Genomic DNA, 19160 nt, shown 5'->3' with positions numbered 1-19160 from the left:
AGCATGTTCATCGGTCAAATTCTATTACATGCACCACTTTCAAGAATATTCAGTGCTCTTTAGCACCTCAAGTGGGAGGTCATTCAGCTACAAGGGTTATTTAACTCTTTCTCTACTGAGCATGCCCAGCCACTGGGTTTGCATAAGCCAGCCCCTTTTGGTCTCATTTTCCCGGGTTGGTGCCAAAAATAGGTCTAACTAGAAACAATAACTTTTTGTTACTAAGGGGCCTGAAACCTTGGAGAATTGTTTGAAACCCAGAGGTGTGTCTTTTAATCCAAACCCAGGGAAACTGAGTACCTCCTATCTCAGAAGAACCAAACCATGTGAAGTTTTATGGGTCATGTTAAGAATGTTGCCCTTTGTCTTAAGAGCTGTGAAAAGTTTTAAGTGGGGTCAGGATGTGGTGGCAGAATCAGATTTGGATTTTAAATAGTATCAATTTGGGTGAATTGCACTGGAGGGAGGCCAATTAGCTGCGAGGAGATCAATTAGAAGATTATGACAATAGTTCAGCAGAGAAATGATTCCAGATTAGGGTGGTAGCAGTGGAGATGGAGAAAAGTGAATGGATTTTAAAAATGCTTTGAAAGGAAAATTGAAGGAACTTGGGGAAGGATGAGATGTGGAACACAAGCGAGTCATCCAAGCCGATTCTCAGGTCTCTGCCATGAGCAGCTTAGTAGATGGAGATATAATATTTACAAAATAGTTTTGACTGGAAGAGGACCAGATCTAGGGAGTGGAAAGCGTGGGTTTGATATTGGACTTGTTGAATTTGAGATTCTGAAAGTCATCTAAGTGAAGGTGGCTAGTAAGCTGCAACTCAGGAAATCTCTGAATTAGAGATATGCATTTGAGTCATTGCACATAGATGGCAATTTATGCCATGTGTTAAAAATCACCTCGGTGGAGAGCATAGGGTGAAAAGAGGGCATTGGTGTGCTGATAAATATTCAATAACAAGCTGGAGTTGTCGGAGGGTGGAGCTGCAGGGAGGTTCTGATATGTAGCATTTGCTGATTTTCATAATGTAAATATTCCTGATTTGGCTGTTTTAAAGCTACTAATGGTTTAACAACCGGATCAAAACATTCCTGAAAATTTAATAATTAGCTCTTACAAACAGGTATGAACTGCTTCAAGTGTATCACCGGGAAAGAACATAGAACCAACTCTTCAGTGATGCCAACATTTGATGGCCAATTAGATAAGGATTTGCCTGCAAATACAACAAAGGAGGAATGACCAGAAAAGTATAAATAAAACCAGGAAAGCGTGATGTCAAAGAAACCAAGAAAAAAGTGTATAAGGAGGAGGGAATTAATCACAGTGTCAGATGCTTTTGAGGTGAAATAAGATGAGAACTAAAAGTGTCCATTATTTTTTAAAGTGTGGAGGTCAGTGGTGAGTACAGGAACCCTGTTTCTGTGGGAATGGGAATATTAAACAGGTTAGGGATATTAGACTGATGCAAACATTAGACAGATATATGTGGGAGGAAGGGAAATGGAGATAATAAATATAGTTGATTCAGAAATTCGATAGTGATGGAGAGTAAGAAGGTGGCAGCTTGAGGACGATATGGAGACAAGGAAAATTTTTTTGGAAAGCCTGATTAGGTAAATGAGGGAGAAATTGAACAAACTAGCTTCAAGGATAGGAGGATATGAGCAGTGAACAGAATGTTTGAATTACTGAATTTGATGGTAGAAAGAACACTTTCACATGATTAAAAGGGCCAGGATGTTGCTAACCCACATATTAATCTTGTGCTTTCTTCTAGCACTATCTGCAGGCTTAGTCATTGTCATGTTTATAATCAATATGTGAATGTACTTCAAAAAGTTCATGGAAATATTTGTATTATCTTTTAATTCTATTTTTCCACAAACTTCTGAAGTATGCTTGCACATATGGTTTTTAAATTTCACCTGTTTTCCAAAAGAACATTATTATTTCTGTTACCTTTCAGCTATTTCTTTTTTTAAAAAAAGAGGAAAGAAGAAAAGATGTTTTCAAATCAATGTAACATTAACTAGCACTGTGACCTTAGGCTAGTTATATATATTCTCTTGAACTCAGTTGTGTTTTGTTTTGGTTTTTGGTGGCTGGCCGGTACGGGGATCCTAAGCTTTGACCTTTGTGTTGTCAGCACCACGCTCTAACCAACTGAGCTATCCAGCCAGCCCTAAACTCAGTTTTATATCCATAAAATGAAAGGTTTAAATAAAATTATATCCAGCTTTGACATCATCAATTAAAAAAAAGACGAGGAAGAAGAATAAAGTTCTCTGCTACACGTGGTTCAACAAAGCTGAAAAGTAAAATTTTTAAATTTTAAAGGTGAGTTTGGTTTGGGAGGTATGTGAGAGTGTGCATGTGTATGTACATGTGTGTAGTCAGGAAGGTAGTCGAAAGGCCAACCTAAATGGGACATTTTGTTCCAATTCCAGATGTGCCACTGTTGTATTCCCTAGATATAACTTTTGACTTTAGGAAGTAATCAAAGTCTTTACATACTGCAAAAGTAAATCAGAAAGTTAAGTTTAAATCAAGTTGGAATACAACTTGTATTTGGAGTAATAAATCTTTCCTCATAGAGGAAACAGTATTGGCTTGGGAGTTAGTTTCCTTATCTGTATATAGAAATTCCATTTTTATTCTTAGGCAGTTTTGAAGAATGTTGTTGAGGTAAATCAGTTATAGATAAAGGAATGGGCTATATTTTTCAAGATGACATGAAAGATTTTTTTCTTTGCGTGTAGGTGCTATTGTGAAACTCTAGCTCAAAACTCCAAAACGTTAGACCCAAGAGCTTAGTTATTTTTGAAATCATGTGGACATAGTTATTGTCTCTTTTTCTGTTTGATGCATATTTATCGGAGATTTATTTAATCACTGTATAGAGTTGCAAACTCTCTCTTCATTACCTCATTAGGTTGTTGGATTTCAGAGAGAACTTTTAAAGATAACACAACTCTTTATTTCCCCAATAATGTGTGGACTCTGGTATCTGTTTACTTTTTTTTCTTTTATAACAAAAAAGTAATTATTTATATTGTTTTTCCTTAGAGGTCATGACTACATTAGAATAACTAATGTTCACAGAGAAAATGGTTTCAAAGTGGCCACTTTTGGCTTTTTCGCAACGGGTTTGCCGCCAGAATACAGGTGTTGTGAAAACCTGTATTTTGGCTAAGTCAAAGCCAAAATGGGAAAGGAAAAGACTCATATTAACATCGTCGTCATTGGACACGTAGATTCGGGCAAGTCCACTACTACTGGCCATCTGATCTACAAATGTGGTGGGATCGACAAAAGAACTATTGAAAAGTTTGAGAAGGAGGCTGCTGAGATGGGAAAGGGCTCCTTCAAGTATGCCTGGGTCTTGGATAAACTGAAAGCTGAACGTGAGCGTGGTATCACCATTGATATCTCCCTGTGGAAATTTGAGACCAGCAAATATTACGTGACTATTATCGATGCCCCAGGACACAGAGACTTTATCAAAAACATGATTACAGTCACATCACAGGCTGACTGTGCTGTCCTGATTGTTGCTGCTGGTGTTGGTGAGTTTGAAGCTGGTATTTCCAAGAATGGGCAGACCCGTGAGCATGCTCTTCTGGCTTACACACTGGGTGTGAAACAACTGATTGTCGGTGTTAACAAAATGGATTCTACTGAGCCACCCTACAGCCAAAAGAGATATGAGGAAATTGTTAAGGAAGTCAGCACCTACATTAAGAAAATTGGCTACAACCCTGACACAGTAGCATTTGTGCCAATTTCTGGTTGGAATGGTGACAACATGCTGGAGCCAAGCGCTAATATGCCTTGGTTTAAAGGATGGAAAGTCACCCGTAAAGATGGCAATGCCAGTGGAACTACACTGCTTGAAGCTCTGGATTGCATCTTGCCACCAACTCGTCCAACTGACAAACCCTTGCGTCTGCCCCTCCAGGATGTCTACAAAATTGGTGGTATTGGTACTGTCCCTGTGGGCTGAGTAGAGACTGGTGTTCTCAAGCCTGGCATGGTGGTCACCTTTGCTCCAGTTAACGTTACAACTGAAGTAAAGTCTGTTGAAATGCACCATGAAGCTTTGAGTGAAGCTCTTCCTGGAGACAGTGTGGGCTTCAATGTTAAGAATGTGTCTGTCAAAGATGTTCGTCGCGGCAATGTTGCTGGTGACAGCAAAAATGACCCACCAATGGAAGCAGCTGGCTTCACTGCTAGGTGATTATCCTGAATCATCCAGGCCAAATCAGTGCTGGTTATGCCCCTGTATTGGATTGTCACACAGCTCACATTGCTTGCAAGTTTGCTGAGCTGAAGGAAAAGATCGATCGGCGTTCTGGTAAGAAGCTGGAAGATGGCCCTAAATTCTTGAAATCTGGTGATGCTGCCATCGTTGATATGGTTCCTGGCAAGCCCATGTGTGTTGAAAGCTTCTCTGACTATCCTCCTCTGGGTCGTTTTGCTGTTCGTGATATGAGACAGACAGTTGCTGTGGGTGTCATCAAAGCAGTGGACAAGAAGGCTGCTGGAGCTGGCAAGGTCACCAAGTCTGCCCAGAAAGCTCAGAAGGCTAAATGAATATTATCCCTAATACCTGCCACCCCAGTCTTAATCAGTGGTGGAAGAACGGTCTCAGAACTGTTTATCACAATTGGCCATTTAAGTTTAATAGTAAAAGACTGGTTAATGATAACAATGCATCGTAAAACCTTCAGAAGGAAAGGAGAATGTTTTGTGGACCATTTTTTGTGTGTGTGTGTGGCAGTTTTAAGTTATTAGTTTTTAAAAAATCAGTACTTTTTAATGGAAACAACTTGACCAAAAATCTGTCACAGAATTTTGAGACCCATTAAAACAGAGTTTAATGATAAAAAAAAAAAAAAAGTGGCCACTTTTGGGTGATACAGTATATAATTTTTGTAATTTCCTAGATAGCAACTGCTTTATAGAATTTTTTGGTATCTTAAATTGATGTTATTTTGGAATGGCGAACTTCACTGACTCTTGATTTCTTAAGATTCTGGAACTGGGATATAATTGAAAAGAGATATTTTATTAAATATACTTGATGTCACAGGCAGCAAGATGGGTTTCTAATTCCATTTCCTAATTTCTATTTCCTGTCAACTACGTGATTGTTAAAAATTACAACATGATGCTATTATTTGGTTCATCATTGGATTAGGTCCATTGCATTAATACTTTAATATTGACTTTTGCATCATTTCCCACAGGTAGGACTATCTAATGGGTCAAAGCACAGGCTTTGCAGAATCTGAAGGACCAAAGTTTGAGTTCTGCATTATTCATTTCTTTGCTGTATAACCTTGGGCCAGTGTTCCCATTTTCTGAGCTTTGCTATTTTTGCCCATAAAATAGGGATACATTGTATGTTGTGAGAACATAATGAGATAATGCATGTAAAAAACTGGGCATTTAGTAGGTGCCCTAAAAATTATTATTGCTGTTACTATTATACTTAATGATTATCTTTTTCTTAAAGTTTGAGTGATTTTCCTGTCACTCATTTATTAAAATTTTGAAAAATGTTTTCCTGTTGTATGATGAGTAGGAGAGAAAGAAAAGTCATTCTAACAGAACAAAAGGTAAAAAATAGAATGGAATATTCCTGATTTGTTTGTCTGTTATTTTGAGGAAGATTCTTTTTCACTAATATTTACTGGAATTTGATAGATGGATCAGTAGAATAAGTTGAATAACTCATAAAGGAGATACTTTCTTTGCTTTATGTAATTTGAAGAACATTGTCTTCCCTTCACACCCTTTATGTTCTTATTGACGTGTATTCAAAGTCTACTTATTTTATAGCCCACAAGACATTGTTTTGTGTAGTCATTATTTATTTAGATATACCCACATATTTTCTTTCCATTGTTCTTCAGTCCTTTCTTCAATTCATTGAATCATCTGGTACCTTTCATTTTCCTTCCTTTAGAACTCCCTTTTGAATTTCTTTTAATGCAGTATACTGGCAATGAATAATCTCAGGTTTTTCTTATCTGGAGATGTCTGTCTTTGATCTTAACTTCTTGAAGAATATCTTTCCTAGTTATAGAATGTTATGTTGGCAGTTATTTTGGGTTCTAGAACTTCCATTTGATTAAAAAAATAGATTCTCACTCTGGTGAAATTCTCCATCCTGACATGTGTTTTCTTATACCTTTCATTGTTATTTGAAGCCTATGTTGGATATAACCAGGTTATTTACAGGTCTCTTTCTATTGCTTGTTTCTTTTCTTGGTCTTTTTGTGGTGTATCTGGTAATTTGTCACTGACTGCTGGACAGTAGGTAAAGTTGTAAAGTTTCTGGAGATTCAGGGAGATAAAATGGAAGGAAATATACTTCAGTATGATCAAAGACTAAGCACTGAGTGAACACAAAGCTTGTTTTAAACTTCATAAGGATCAGTTTACCTCTATTCTACCCATGCTTCTCAAATGTAATGCTCCAGGAGTTTCAACAGAAAGGTTAGAGTGTTTACCAGGGGTCTCCTCTTTAGTGGATTTGAACTGTCATGTTTCTCTCCCCAGTACTGAAAGACTACCAAAAGCTCCATTGAACAATCAGAGGTTTGAGTGCACTTTTCTGTGACTCTTCTCTCTGGGGTTGTTGTCCCTCAAGTCTTGGCTGCTTTGGAAGGCCCAAATTTGAATTTTAGTTTCTCTATCCATATGAGATTGCTAAAAGTTTTGCTTGCTTCTCTGCCCCTGGCAGGCTGTCTCTGCCATCTTTTTAGGCTTCTCAGTCTTTTGCCCAGATTAACTTGAGACTCAGCACATGTCCTCAGGGTTAAATCAACCCAAAGAATATTGGGCTCACCTTAGTGAACTTCCTGTCTTTCTGGATCTTGGATCCTTGCATCCTGGGTCTTCAATATCCCACTTTTGTACTTGTTTTTGGAAAGTAGCATTGGTTTGTTATAAGGTACTTTGTCATAGCTGGAAACAGTAGTTCCTCAGTTTATTTTCTTTGTGTTAAAACCGTTTTTCTGGATAGTGTATTGTTTAAAATCCTGCTACCTGACTCACAATTAAAGAGTGTAATTGGCAAGTTTGGTGGTTAGGCTACTTGGATAAATGGAAGTGCCAAGTTTCATTGGTTTTTCATTTGCCTTAGTTATGTGTCACCGCTTCTTTCATTTCATAATTTTATATACTTATCTTGCTGAAGAAAATATTTCAATTATGTATGTGAATATTTTACTATGGATAGAAATAATTTTAAAAACAACTATTTCAATTTTTTGTTAAAAAGGGGAGTACATAAAATGCTAGAATGCATAGTAAAACCTAAACTCAACTGTATTGTTAGAATCCATATGAAAAAATTGAAAGATTCAGAAAGAATTGGCACAGAAATGAGAAATCCGGCTAGAAGGAGTTTATTGGCACAAGCCGCACAGCAGAGGCAGAGGTACAGAACCTCGCCCAACCTCCCCCCAGGGGTTGGGCTTTGTGATGAGTTGTGTTGCTCCCATTGGCTGGAGCTTAGGCTGATGAGGTGAAAGTTAAACTGTCCAATGGGAACTGCTAGGGCCTTATGTTAATTAGGTGATTTTTAGGTTTACAATTATTGGTTCCTTTAGTATGTAAAGTAGGGTTTCAGAAGGGACCAATGGCATGGAGTTCTATTGTGGTTATGAGTTCCTTTGTCTTTTTATTTTACGGGGAAGTCCCATAGGGCAGGAACCGCCATTTTGAGTATTTTGGGGTGGTGCCATCTTAAGTGGTTCCTCCTGAACCTAATAAAAATATATGAAGAAAGGCTTTTACATGTCATAATATATCTCTTATTTTATATTTATCTTCTCTGACTAATAAGACTGTTTAAATGTGTCTTTTTGGATGATTGTGGGAAAAATATAAGTATCTTAAAAACTCACATTATAGTTTATGAATATAATCATAAACATAACTAGATGTACAATACCATTAGAATTTATGCCAATTATTAACATAAAAAAGGAATGCATCAATATACCCTAAGCAGAGCATCAGATGTTAATCAGATGTAATCCAGAGTGAGCAGCAAAACTCCTAGATTTCCTTTTTTTTTATGCATGCCTTCATTTGCTTATTGTAAGGAAGGACCTTTGGGGCTGGGATATTTTTAACAACATACATAATGAGAAATCCTGCTTAATAGTCAAGGAAAAAGGGCCAGTCTTTGACTTAATTTTTTCATTTTATACCTGTGGTAGTACCAAGAATGTACCTCATAGACCTCCAACTACAGGAAACTTAAATGAACAAGGGCCTCAGCTTCTTTCTGAAATCCACTGCCACTTTTGCATTTAGGACCTGCTTCCCAAAGGCTGCTCTCAGCCAGTGACTGAGAAGAGCAGGGATTCTAAAGCTGGTCCATTCCTGGAAGTCAAGGCACTCCTCCAACGACTAACTAGCTTGACCACTTTCTTATGAGCTTAGTCTGTATAGCAATGTAGGATGATTCCACCTAACCTTTATTGCCTTGCTCCTTCACTCAGGGTCGGTTAGATTTGTATTTTGGTGAGTCAGCTTTCCCAGTTTCCTTTGTCTTTCTCCCCATTTTCTCTTATAGTAATTTCCCTCAGTGAAATTCTTGCATGTTCTATCAGTCTTGGTATCTGTTTCACAGATGTCCTAGACTAACATATTCTCCTTCTATTTCTATAAAAATATATTATCATATGAAATTACCAGGGAGAGAAAGGATGTATACTATAATTTTAATGACAACAATATTCTAATACTGCTAGATTCTTTAATTTAGGAAAATTAATACTTCATGTAATTGAAAGCTAGACTATCAAATTTTTTCTCATATTAGTTATTAGTAGTCTATATGTAAACTTGCTTTCAGAACGATTTTGAATTGTTATAGTAGTCAGATCAGGAGCTCAACATTTTAAAATAATTCCAGTTTTTTCAGGATGATTGGTGACTGTCAAGTATTAAGCAGTTCGTAAGTCATCTTTGAGATATCTAAGGATACTTAATGAGAAATTAGAAAGAAATATTTCTGAGGGTATGTTAATGGTGATATTTTGTTGAAAAGCAGAATAATTTAGTATAATAGGTAGTAGCAGATTTGTTTGCAGATATTTGATAATTCTTGCTCTCATTTTGTATGACTTATATGAATGCTTATACTTTATATGTTAGTGTTAAAATTCTTCTATCTTTCTTTGCAGAATCATAGTGAAAGATACGTTTTCATTGCAGAGTGGTATGATCCAAATGCTTCACTTCTTCGACGTTATGAGCTTTTATTTTACCCAGGGGATGGATCTGTTGAAATGGTAAATGAACCTTTGCTTGTTTGAAAGAGGGTAAAGGTGGGATTAGGAGAGGAATAGGATTGCCTTTTATATAGTTGCTTTAAAAAATACACTTATATATATTTTAATGGGAATTTTGGGGGGTATTCATAACAGTTCAAGCGTAAGAAGATAATCTGTGCCTTTATTTTTAATGTCAAAGGCAGGAATATTTTTTGGTTAGAAAGCTGAAGTGGGATTATTTATGTTTTGGAGTAAGCAATAATTGATAAGTGGTTATAGGTAAAAATTACCATGGTCATAAATACGTCACCATTATTGAAAGGTGTTATCTCTACAAAAAGTCTGTTTGAAGAGGATTGAGCTAAGAGGGTCCTGTTTATTTCTTTTTGTCCCTCTTTTGGCAACACCTTTAACAAGTGGGTCTATTTGGTATTGGGATTTTGTGTACATACCAAAGCAGAAATTTGGGCATGTGACCATCTTTCTCTGGGAATTAGTAGGCAATAATTTGCTAAAATGATTTGACAATAAACAAATCTTTCTATTCAGCGTTATTTTAAAATATTAAATTTTTAGTAAGAAGCTTTTATGTTATTACTGGATTGGATTAGGAAATACAGAAGTTATATGATAAAGAAATTTATGATTTGTATTTGAAGCAAAAAAGATACAGAATGTAACCTATGTTTGACAAGACATAATTAAGAACTATTTCTACACCTTGTAATAAAAGTAACCTTCCTTATTGATAAGTATTTTTTATTGTATTGTTATTTTTATTGGTTTTTTTTATTGTATTGTTATTTTTGGTTCTAGCATGATGTAAAGAATCATCGCACCTTTTTAAAGCGGACCAAATATGATGGCCTGCACTTGGAAGATTTATTTATAGGCAACAAAGTGAATGTCTTTTCTCGACAACTGGTGTTAATTGACTATGGGGATCAATATACAGCTCGCCAACTGGGCAGTAGGAAAGAAAAGTAAGAAAATAATTACATAATACATATTTTTTTATTCTTAAAACATTAAGTATGAGGCTTGGTACCAAATTCTAATTTCTTGTTTCTATCTTGTGTTTTCATAATGTAGAGATTTTTCAGTGATCCAATTCAATGTTACGACATTTTTAGAATTTTTTAGAGCAGATTCTGTGATTTGTTCTTTAATCAGAATAACAAAATGATGTCCATAGTCCTGGGAGATTGTTATTTTCTGGGGGGAAAATACAGTTTTTATATGCCTCATTATTCTTTGTAACATGCGTCTCACTGAGAACTAAAACTAATTGAGTGTAAAAAATCTTGGTGTTTAGGATAAACATGGCTTATGGGAGAAAAAGAAGAAGTAAGTGCCATAGCTCAGTAGAAACTCAGAAAAAAGTAATTTCTTATGGAAGAGTAGGAAAGGCTTTGTGGAGGTGTTTGGGCTGGATCATGAAAGACAGATTGAAGTTTTACCCAGTTAGATGAAATGAGAGGAATGCTGGTCAGAGGAATGACTATGAATGAAGGCACAAAGGCAGGAAATAGTATGTCTTGTACTGGGAAGAGCCCATTATTTTGCTTAAATAACTCGGTTAAAAAAATTTTGTTTTTGTTTAATTAGTAAAATAACAACCCGAGTTAGGATAACAGCAACTGGTATGAAGCAGAAGGAAGGAATGTGTGAAGTGAACAGAAGTCATAGCAGTAATGCTAAGCATGCAATGACCATTAGCTATTATTGTATCAGGTACAGTGTTAAATGATTTGCGTGCATCATTTATTTAAGAAGGCACTATTATTAGCTCCAATTTGCAGATGGGGATGTTAAGGCTTAGAGATGTTAGGTAACTTAGCTAAGGTCACAGAGTAGAGGTAAAATTAAAACCCACAGTCAGTCTGAATCAAGAATGGGAGGACTTAACCATAGGAAAATGGATAGGACCTGGAAAATGGTTGCCCTCATTCGGTTGTAATTCTGTGGCACTTAGCACAGCTTCTTACACATCACAAGCACCTTATCTGTGTTACATGAATTGGTTAATGAGTAACAATTTAAAATTTATGATCTACTCTTTTCTTTTTCTATTTTCTCCCTGTTCACAAATGATGACCTTTGATACAGTTGACAAGGAATTTTTTGTCTATATTGTTTGTAACCTAATGTTGTCTATTCTTGAGCTTTATTCACAGACATATGTCTAATAAATGTTGACCGACTGATCAATTGAAGAAGGATGATATGAGTGTTGTAAAAAAAAAAGGAAAGAATGAAACCATATAAAAAAAAATGTGATACAGGGAACTGACCTGTCTTGCTTACAGCTATATCCTTAAAAACTACTGTAGTGATACCTTAAACAGTAAATTATTCACAGGGCATGTCCCACAAAAATTTATTGAATGAATGAAGAGTTTACATTGTTGAAAATAGCTGGTATGTCTGGAGGAAGTTTCCAGCCAGCGGACATCTCTGCCTCCCTCCCTCCCTCTCAATGCATGTGGCTCCTCTCCCAGTGAAGTAGAGAAACTGCAGCATGGTGCCCCCCATATATCTCTTTATTCTTCTCTCTGTCAAAGCTACATTTGTCATTCTGACTTTTCCTCAGTTTTAATTTAGTTGGAAAAATAAAGTTGGAGATGTAGCTGAAAATCAGGCTATAAATAAAGCAGGATTTTGATAATGTTTTTATTCTGAATATTGATTTTCATTATAGGGAAAAATAACATTTTAATTTTCAATCTCTACATGTATGAATTTGCAATCTTCTAAGACTAGAATTAAATATATTTGAAATGAAATTTAATTCCTTTGTTATCTTTCTTGACTCGGATTTCGTGGCTTATATTTTATATTGGTTTGGAAGTTTTTTTTCATTTGTAAAGTGATTATTGCAGTAATTAAAAATAGGAGTCATTGGTGGAAGTTAAGGATATATGTGAGAGAAGCTCCCAGAATGAGTGAATTAAATAGGAAAAAAAATCAAACTATTTTTTGAGGTCTAGTACCCAGATAACTAGCTGTTTTTGTAACATCTGAGTCACCCCTGTAGTCATATGGTATTTCTTTCTGTGACTTCCCTAGCCCTTCATTACCAGCCCTTTTTAATTCTCAAGGTGGTTTGATATTCAGTGTGGGTGTAAGTGCACAGGTGGTGGTGGATCAGAGGGTTAGTAAATGCCTCATAAAAAAGGAAGACCAAAGATTCCCAGGAATCCTATGAAATGGGAAATGGGGAAAAAAATTAGGATATTAGATAAATAGGAATCTTTTATTGTTATGAAATCTTATGGTAAAAGTTTATGGGATTAAGGAAAAGCTAACTGTAGTTCCTTTATTTATGACTAATAAATATGTATAGCTTTTATTTATTGAGCACATGCTATATGCCAGTCACTGTGATAAGCACTTTACATACACATCTCAGTTCAGGACTACTTCAAATTTTCATTTAAACTAGCAAAAGTAATGAATTAGGGAGACAGGGTTAATCGTCTGGCCCAATCAAAATAAAATAATAATAACCATAAAATTATAGATTTTTATAATTTAACTCTGATTTGTATGAAGTAAAAGTTATTAATTCTATTCTGTATAATGTTTATATACTTTACACAGTCACACAGCTAGAAAGTAAATGGAAACCAGGAAACCCTGTTGTGTTTTACTCTAAAATTCATTCTCTTTCTGCTAAATCTCTAATTAATATGCTGGTAAATACTGTTGAATGGTACTGATTTTAAGACAGGAGGAACAGAAGAATTCTATTTTAATGTGAACACTATTTGAAATATTTGGGCTCTATAAACATAATTAATGAAAATATATGCAGTATTATATATTTTACTGATTTAAATTGTTTTACCATTTTCCCTTCTGATTCTTTCCTAACTGCATGTGGGATAGTAAATCTATCAACCATTTGGGTGATTTAAATAAACTTCTCTTGAATCCAAGAGTTTCAAAATGTATAGTATCATTTAAATGACAAAAACAGAAACAGTTTCTATGTAATAATTTTAATTTATTCTAGTTCTCAGTTTTGTGTAGTGTTAAGGAAAATTTATGAACTAACTACATACGCAACTCCTTTCTTTCCAGAGTAAAGCCTGTAGAGAGGGGAATGGGTAGTTGATCTCCGTGGAGCCTATCTGCTAATTGTGTGGCAGTTATCCAGATAATTCAGTATAATTCAATTTAGCTTATAAGCTAGCCTCAGCTTTCCAATTTTCTTTGATTGTAGAAATCTGATGTTTGATTCACATTTCTAACCTTTCTTTATAAAGGTCCTCTAATCAAATGGATAAAGGTTATTAGTTATCAATGAGTCAGAGTATTTAATTCTAATTTTAGCTAATTATGAATTGATGCTCTGTAATTCTATTGTTTAGATATAGAGACATAGTATAATTGTATCTTTCTAAAAATGTATTACCCTTTTCAGTGAGTGAATTTGTGAAAAAAAAAGAAAAGAAAAAAGAAAGAAAGTATTACCCTAAACCAGAACTATTGAAATTCTTTTTACATGAAGAATCACATATATATATATATATATATATATATATATATGAATGATCGAGGAATTTTATATGAATAGACTGCTATTCCCCATGTAATAAATGAGGTATTCAAATGTTTATTTTGATAACTTTATATCTATTAAAAAGTTTATAAAAATCAGCAAAAAAATCAGTGTCCTATAAACAATATATTAATTATGAGTACTCAGCTACATATTTAAGTTCAGCAAACCTTATTTCTATTGCATCTCTGTCACAAAGTAAACTAGTCAAATTGAAGGGAGAAAGGCATCACTAGGTTGAACAGCATTATACTAGGTGCTAAATACACAAAAGGGTAGTGTGTAACAATCTTTTCTCCAAGCTCATCCATGTTGCTGTGAATGGCAGAATTTCATTTTTTATGGCTGAGTAATATTCCATTGTGTATATATACCACATATGGATAAGATTTTTTAAAGATACTAAAATGGTATTTTATATATTTTCTAGACTTATGTAGTTTAAAAATATGTATGGATGAACATATATTTTCTGAGATTAAAATTTGATACATCTGAACTATTTACATTTTTTTTAAAAATTTTATTTTGTCGATATACATTGTGGCTGATTATTGCGCCCCATCACCAAAACCTCCCTCCCTCCTCCCTCCCCCCCCAACAATGTCCTTTCTGTTTGCTTGTCGTATCAACTTCAAGTAATTGTGGTTGTTATATCTTCTTCCCCCCCCCCTTTTTTTTTTTTTGTGTGTGTGTGTGTGTGTGTGTGTGTGTGTGTGTGAATTTATATATTAATTTTTAGCTCCCACCAATAAGTGAGAACATGTGGTATTTCTCTTCCTGTGCCTGACTTGTTTCACTTAATATAATTCTCTCAAGGTCCATCCATGTTGTGGCAAATGGCAGTATTTCATTCATTTTTATAGCTGAGTAGTATTCCATTGTGTAGATGTACCACATTTTCCGTATCCACTCATCCGATGATGGACATTTGGGCTGGTTCCAACTCTTGGCTGTTGTAAAGAGTGCTGCGATGAACATTGGGGAACAGGTATACCTTCGACTTGATGATTTCCATTCCTCTGGGTATATTCCCAACAGTGGGATAGCTGGGTCGTATGGTAGATCTTATCTGCAATTGTTTGAGGAGCCTCCATACCATTTTCCATAGAGGCTGCACCATTTTGCAGTCCCACCAACAATGTATGAGAGTTCCTTTTTCTCTGCAACCTCGCCAGCATTTATCGTTCAGGGTCTTTTGGATTTTAGCCATCCTAACTGGGGTTAGTTGGTATCTCAGTGTGGTTTTGATTTGCATTTCCCGGATGCTGAGTGAAGTTGAGCATTTTTTCATATGTCTGTTGGCCTTTTGTATATCTTCCTTAGAGAAATGCCTACTTAGCTCTTTTGCCCATTTTTTAATTGCTTTGTCAGATGTATATTTTGCAAATATTTTCTCCCACTCTGTTGGTTGTCTTTTAACTCTGTTAATTGTTTCTTTTGCTGTGCAGAAGCTTTTTAGTTTGATATAATCCCATTTGTTTATTTTTCCTTTGGTTGCCTGTGCTTTTGGGGTCGTATTCATGAAGGCTGTGTCCAGTCCTATTTCCTGAAGTGTTTCTCCTGTTTTCTTTAAGAAGTTTTATTGTTTCAGGTTGTATATTTAAATCCTTAATCCATTTTGAATTGATTTTAGTATACGGTGAGAGGTATGGATCTAGTTTCATTCTCCTGCATATGGATATCCAGTTATCCCAGTACCATTTGCTGAAGAGGCAGTCCCTTCCCCAGTGAATAGGCTTGGTGCCTTTGTCAAAGATCAGATGGCAGTAAGTGTGTAGGTTGATTTCTGGATTCTCTATTCTATTCCATTGATCAGTGTGTCTGTTTTTATGCCAGTACCATACTGTTTTGGTTATTATAGCTTTGTAGTATAGCTTAAAGTCAGGTAGTGTTATGCCTCCAGCTTCATTTTTTTTGCTCAGCATTGCTTTGGCTATGCGTGGTCTTTTATTATTCCATATAAATGTCTGGATAGTTCTTTCCATTTCTGAGAAAAATGTCTTTGGAATTTTGATGGGGATTGCATTGAATTTGTATATCACTTTGGGAAGTATGGACATTTTCACTATGTTGATTCTTCCAATCCAAGAGCATGGGATATCTTTCCATCTTCTTGTATCCTCTCTAATTTCTCTCAGCAGTGGTTTGTAGTTCTCATTATACAGATATTTCACCTCCTTGTTTAACTCAATTCCTAAGTATTTTATTTTTTTGGTGGCTATTGTAAATGGGCAGGCTTTCTTGATTTCTCGTTCTGCATGTTCACTATTGGAGAAAAGAAATGCTACTGATTTTTGCGTGTTGATTTTGTATCCTGCTACTGTGCTGAAATCATTTATCAATTCCAAGAGTTTTTTTGTAGAGGTTTTAGGCTGTTCGATATATAGGATCATGTCATCTGCAAACAGGGACAGTTTGATTTCATCTTTTCCAATCTGGATGCCCTTTATTTCCTTCTCTTCTCTGATTGCTCTGGCTAGTACTTCCAACACTATGTTGAATAGGAGTGGTGAGAGTGGGCATCCTTATCTAGTTCCTGTTCTTAAAGGAAAAGCTTTCAGCTTTTCCCCATTCAGGATGATATTGGCAGTGGGTTTGTCATATATGGCTTTAATTATGTTGAGATGCTTTCCCTCTATACCTAAGTTATAGAGGGTCTTTGTCATGAATGAGTGCTGAACTTTATCAAATGCTTTTTCAGCATCTATAGAGATGATCATATGGTCCTTGTGTTTGAGTTTATTAATATGGTGTATCACATTCATTGATTTGCGTATGTTGAACCAACCTTGCATCCCAGGCATGGATCCCACTTGATCGTGGTGAATAATTTTACGTATGTGCTGCTGTATTCTGTTTGCTAGTATTTTAGTGAGGATTTTTGCATCTATATTCATCAAGGATATCGGCCTGTAGTTTTCTTTTTTGGTTATATCTTTACCTGGTTTTGGTATCAGGATGATGTTTGCTTCATAGAATGAGTTTGGGATATTTGCGTCCGTTTCAATCTTTTGGAATAGTTTGTAAAAAATCGGTGTCAATTCCTCTTTGAATGTTTGGTAAAATTCTGCTGTGAATCCATCTGGTCCTGGGCTTTTCTTTGTTGGGAGCCTTCTGATAACAGCTTCAATCTCCTTTATTGTTATTGGTCTGTTCAAATTTTCTACATCTTCATGGTTCAGTTTTGGGACCTTGTGTGTGTCCAGAAATTTATCCATTTCCTCCAGATTTTCAAATTTGTTGGCGTATAGTTGTTTATAGTAGTCTCGAATGATTCCTTGTATTTCAGATGAATCAGTTGTAATATTGCCTTTTTCATTTCTAATTTTTGTTATTTGAGTCTTCTCTCTTCTTTTTTTTGTTAGCCATGCTAATGGTTTGTCTATTTTATTTATCTTTTCAAAAAACCAACTTTTTAATTCATTGATCTGTTGAATTGTTTTTTGGGTTTCAATTTCATTCAGTTCTGCTCTGATCTTAATGATTTCTTTCCATCTGCTAACTTTAGGTTTGGATTGTTCTTGTTTTTCTAGTTCTTTAAGGTGAAGTGTTAGGTTGTTCACTTGCCATCTTTCTATTCTTCTGAAGTGAGCATTTAATGCAATAAATTTCCCCCGTAATACTGCTTTCGCAGTATCCCACAGGTTTTGGTATGATGTATCATTGTTTTCATTAGTTTCAATAAATTTTTTGATTTCCTGCTTGATTTCTTCTTGGACCCATATGTCATTAAGTAGAATGCTGTTTAATTTCCATGTGTTTGTATAGTTTCCAGAGTTTCGTTTGTTGTTAATTTCTAGTTTTAATCCATAGTGGTCTGAGAAAATACATGGGATAATTCCAATTTTTTTGAATTTATTGAGACTTGATTTGTGACCTAATATATGATCTATCCTGGAGAATGATCCATGTGCTGATGAGAAGAATGAATATTCTGAGGTTGTTGGGTGGAATGTTCTGTAGATATCTGCCAATTCCAATTGGTCTAGAGTCTTGTTTAGATCTTGTGTTTCTCTACTGATTCTTTGCCTAGATGATCTGTCTAATATTGACAGTGGGGTGTTCAGGTCCTCTGCTATTATGGTATTAGTGTCTATTTCCTTCTTTAGGTCTAATAGAGTTTGTTTTATAAATCTGGCTGCTCCAACATTGGGTGCGTACATATTTATAATTGTTATGTCTTCTTGATGGATTAGTCCTTTTATCATGAAGCAGTGTCCCTCATTGTCTCTTTTTATGGTTTTTAGTTTAAAGTCTATTTTGTCAGATATAAGAATAGCTACTCCAGCTCGTTTTTCTTTTCTGTTTGCATGGTAAATCTTTTTCCATCCTTTCACTCTTAGTCTGTGTGAATCTTTATGGGTGAGGTGGGTCTCTTGTAGGCAGCATATAGTTGGGTCCTCCTTTTTGATCCAGTCAGCCAGTCTGTGTCTTTTGATTGGGGAATTTAAGCCTTTTACATTAAGAGTTGTTATTGAAAGGTGTTGATTTATTCCTAGCATTTTATTGGTTGTTTGGTTGTCTTAGGTGTCTTCTGTTCCTTGCTTTCTGATTTACTGTTTGGTTTCTGTGTTTGTTGGTTCCTTAGGTTGTAGATAGTGTTTTTGTTTGTTTGTTTTCTCTTCATGGATGCCATTTTTATTATACTAGTGGGTATTGATTTTTCTTGGGTTTTTATGGCAGTGGTAGTTATTTTTCAGGATCCAAACCCAATACTCCCTTGAGAATTTCTTGTAAGGGTGGTCGTGTGGTAGTGAACTCCCGCAGTTTTTGTTTGTCTGAGAAAGATACTATTTGCCCTTCATTTCGGAAGGATAGCCTTGCAGGGTAAAGTATTCTTGGCTGGCAATCTTTGTCTTTTAGTATTTTGAAAATATCATCCCATTCCTTTCTAGCTTTTAGGGTTTGTGATGAGAAGTCTGATGTTAGCCTGATTGGGGCTCCCTTATAGGTGATTTGACACTTCTCTCTTGCAGCTTTTAAGATTCTCTCTTTGTCTCTGAGTTTTGCCAATTTGACTATGACATGTCTTGGAGAAGGCCTTTTTGGGTTGAATACATTTGGAGATCGTTGAGCTTCCTGGATCTGAAGATCTGTGATTTTTCCTATACCTGGGAAGTTTTCTGCCACTATTTTGTTGAATATGTTTTCAATGGAATCTCCATTTTCCTTCCCTTCTGGAATACCCATGACTCGGATATTTGAGCGCTTGAGGTTGTCTGATATCTCTCTCAGATTTTCTTCAATGTCCTTGATTCTTTTTTCTTTCTTCTTGTCTGCTT

General features: G+C 35.5%; 1 protein-coding gene and 1 pseudogene across 3 annotated transcripts in view; both read left to right on the top strand.

Annotated features, from left to right (window-relative positions):
- Window positions 1–19160, top strand: part of NME7 (NME/NM23 family member 7) — a 220727-nt gene that overhangs the window by 41809 nt on the left and 159758 nt on the right. For all 3 annotated transcript variants that reach the window (XM_063105506.1, XM_063105508.1, XM_063105507.1), the window contains exons 2-3: window positions 9219–9326; window positions 10125–10291. In XM_063105506.1, coding sequence (XP_062961576.1) covers window positions 9219–9326; window positions 10125–10291 — 275 coding nt within the window. The remainder of the gene's footprint in view (window positions 1–9218; window positions 9327–10124; window positions 10292–19160) is intronic.
- Window positions 3203–4752, top strand: LOC134384867 (elongation factor 1-alpha 1-like; annotated as a pseudogene).

Source organism: Cynocephalus volans, chromosome 8 (assembly GCF_027409185.1).
Source record: "Cynocephalus volans isolate mCynVol1 chromosome 8, mCynVol1.pri, whole genome shotgun sequence".
NCBI classification, from domain to species: domain Eukaryota; kingdom Metazoa; phylum Chordata; class Mammalia; order Dermoptera; family Cynocephalidae; genus Cynocephalus; species Cynocephalus volans.
This window is presented reverse-complemented; position numbering and strand designations above follow the sequence as displayed.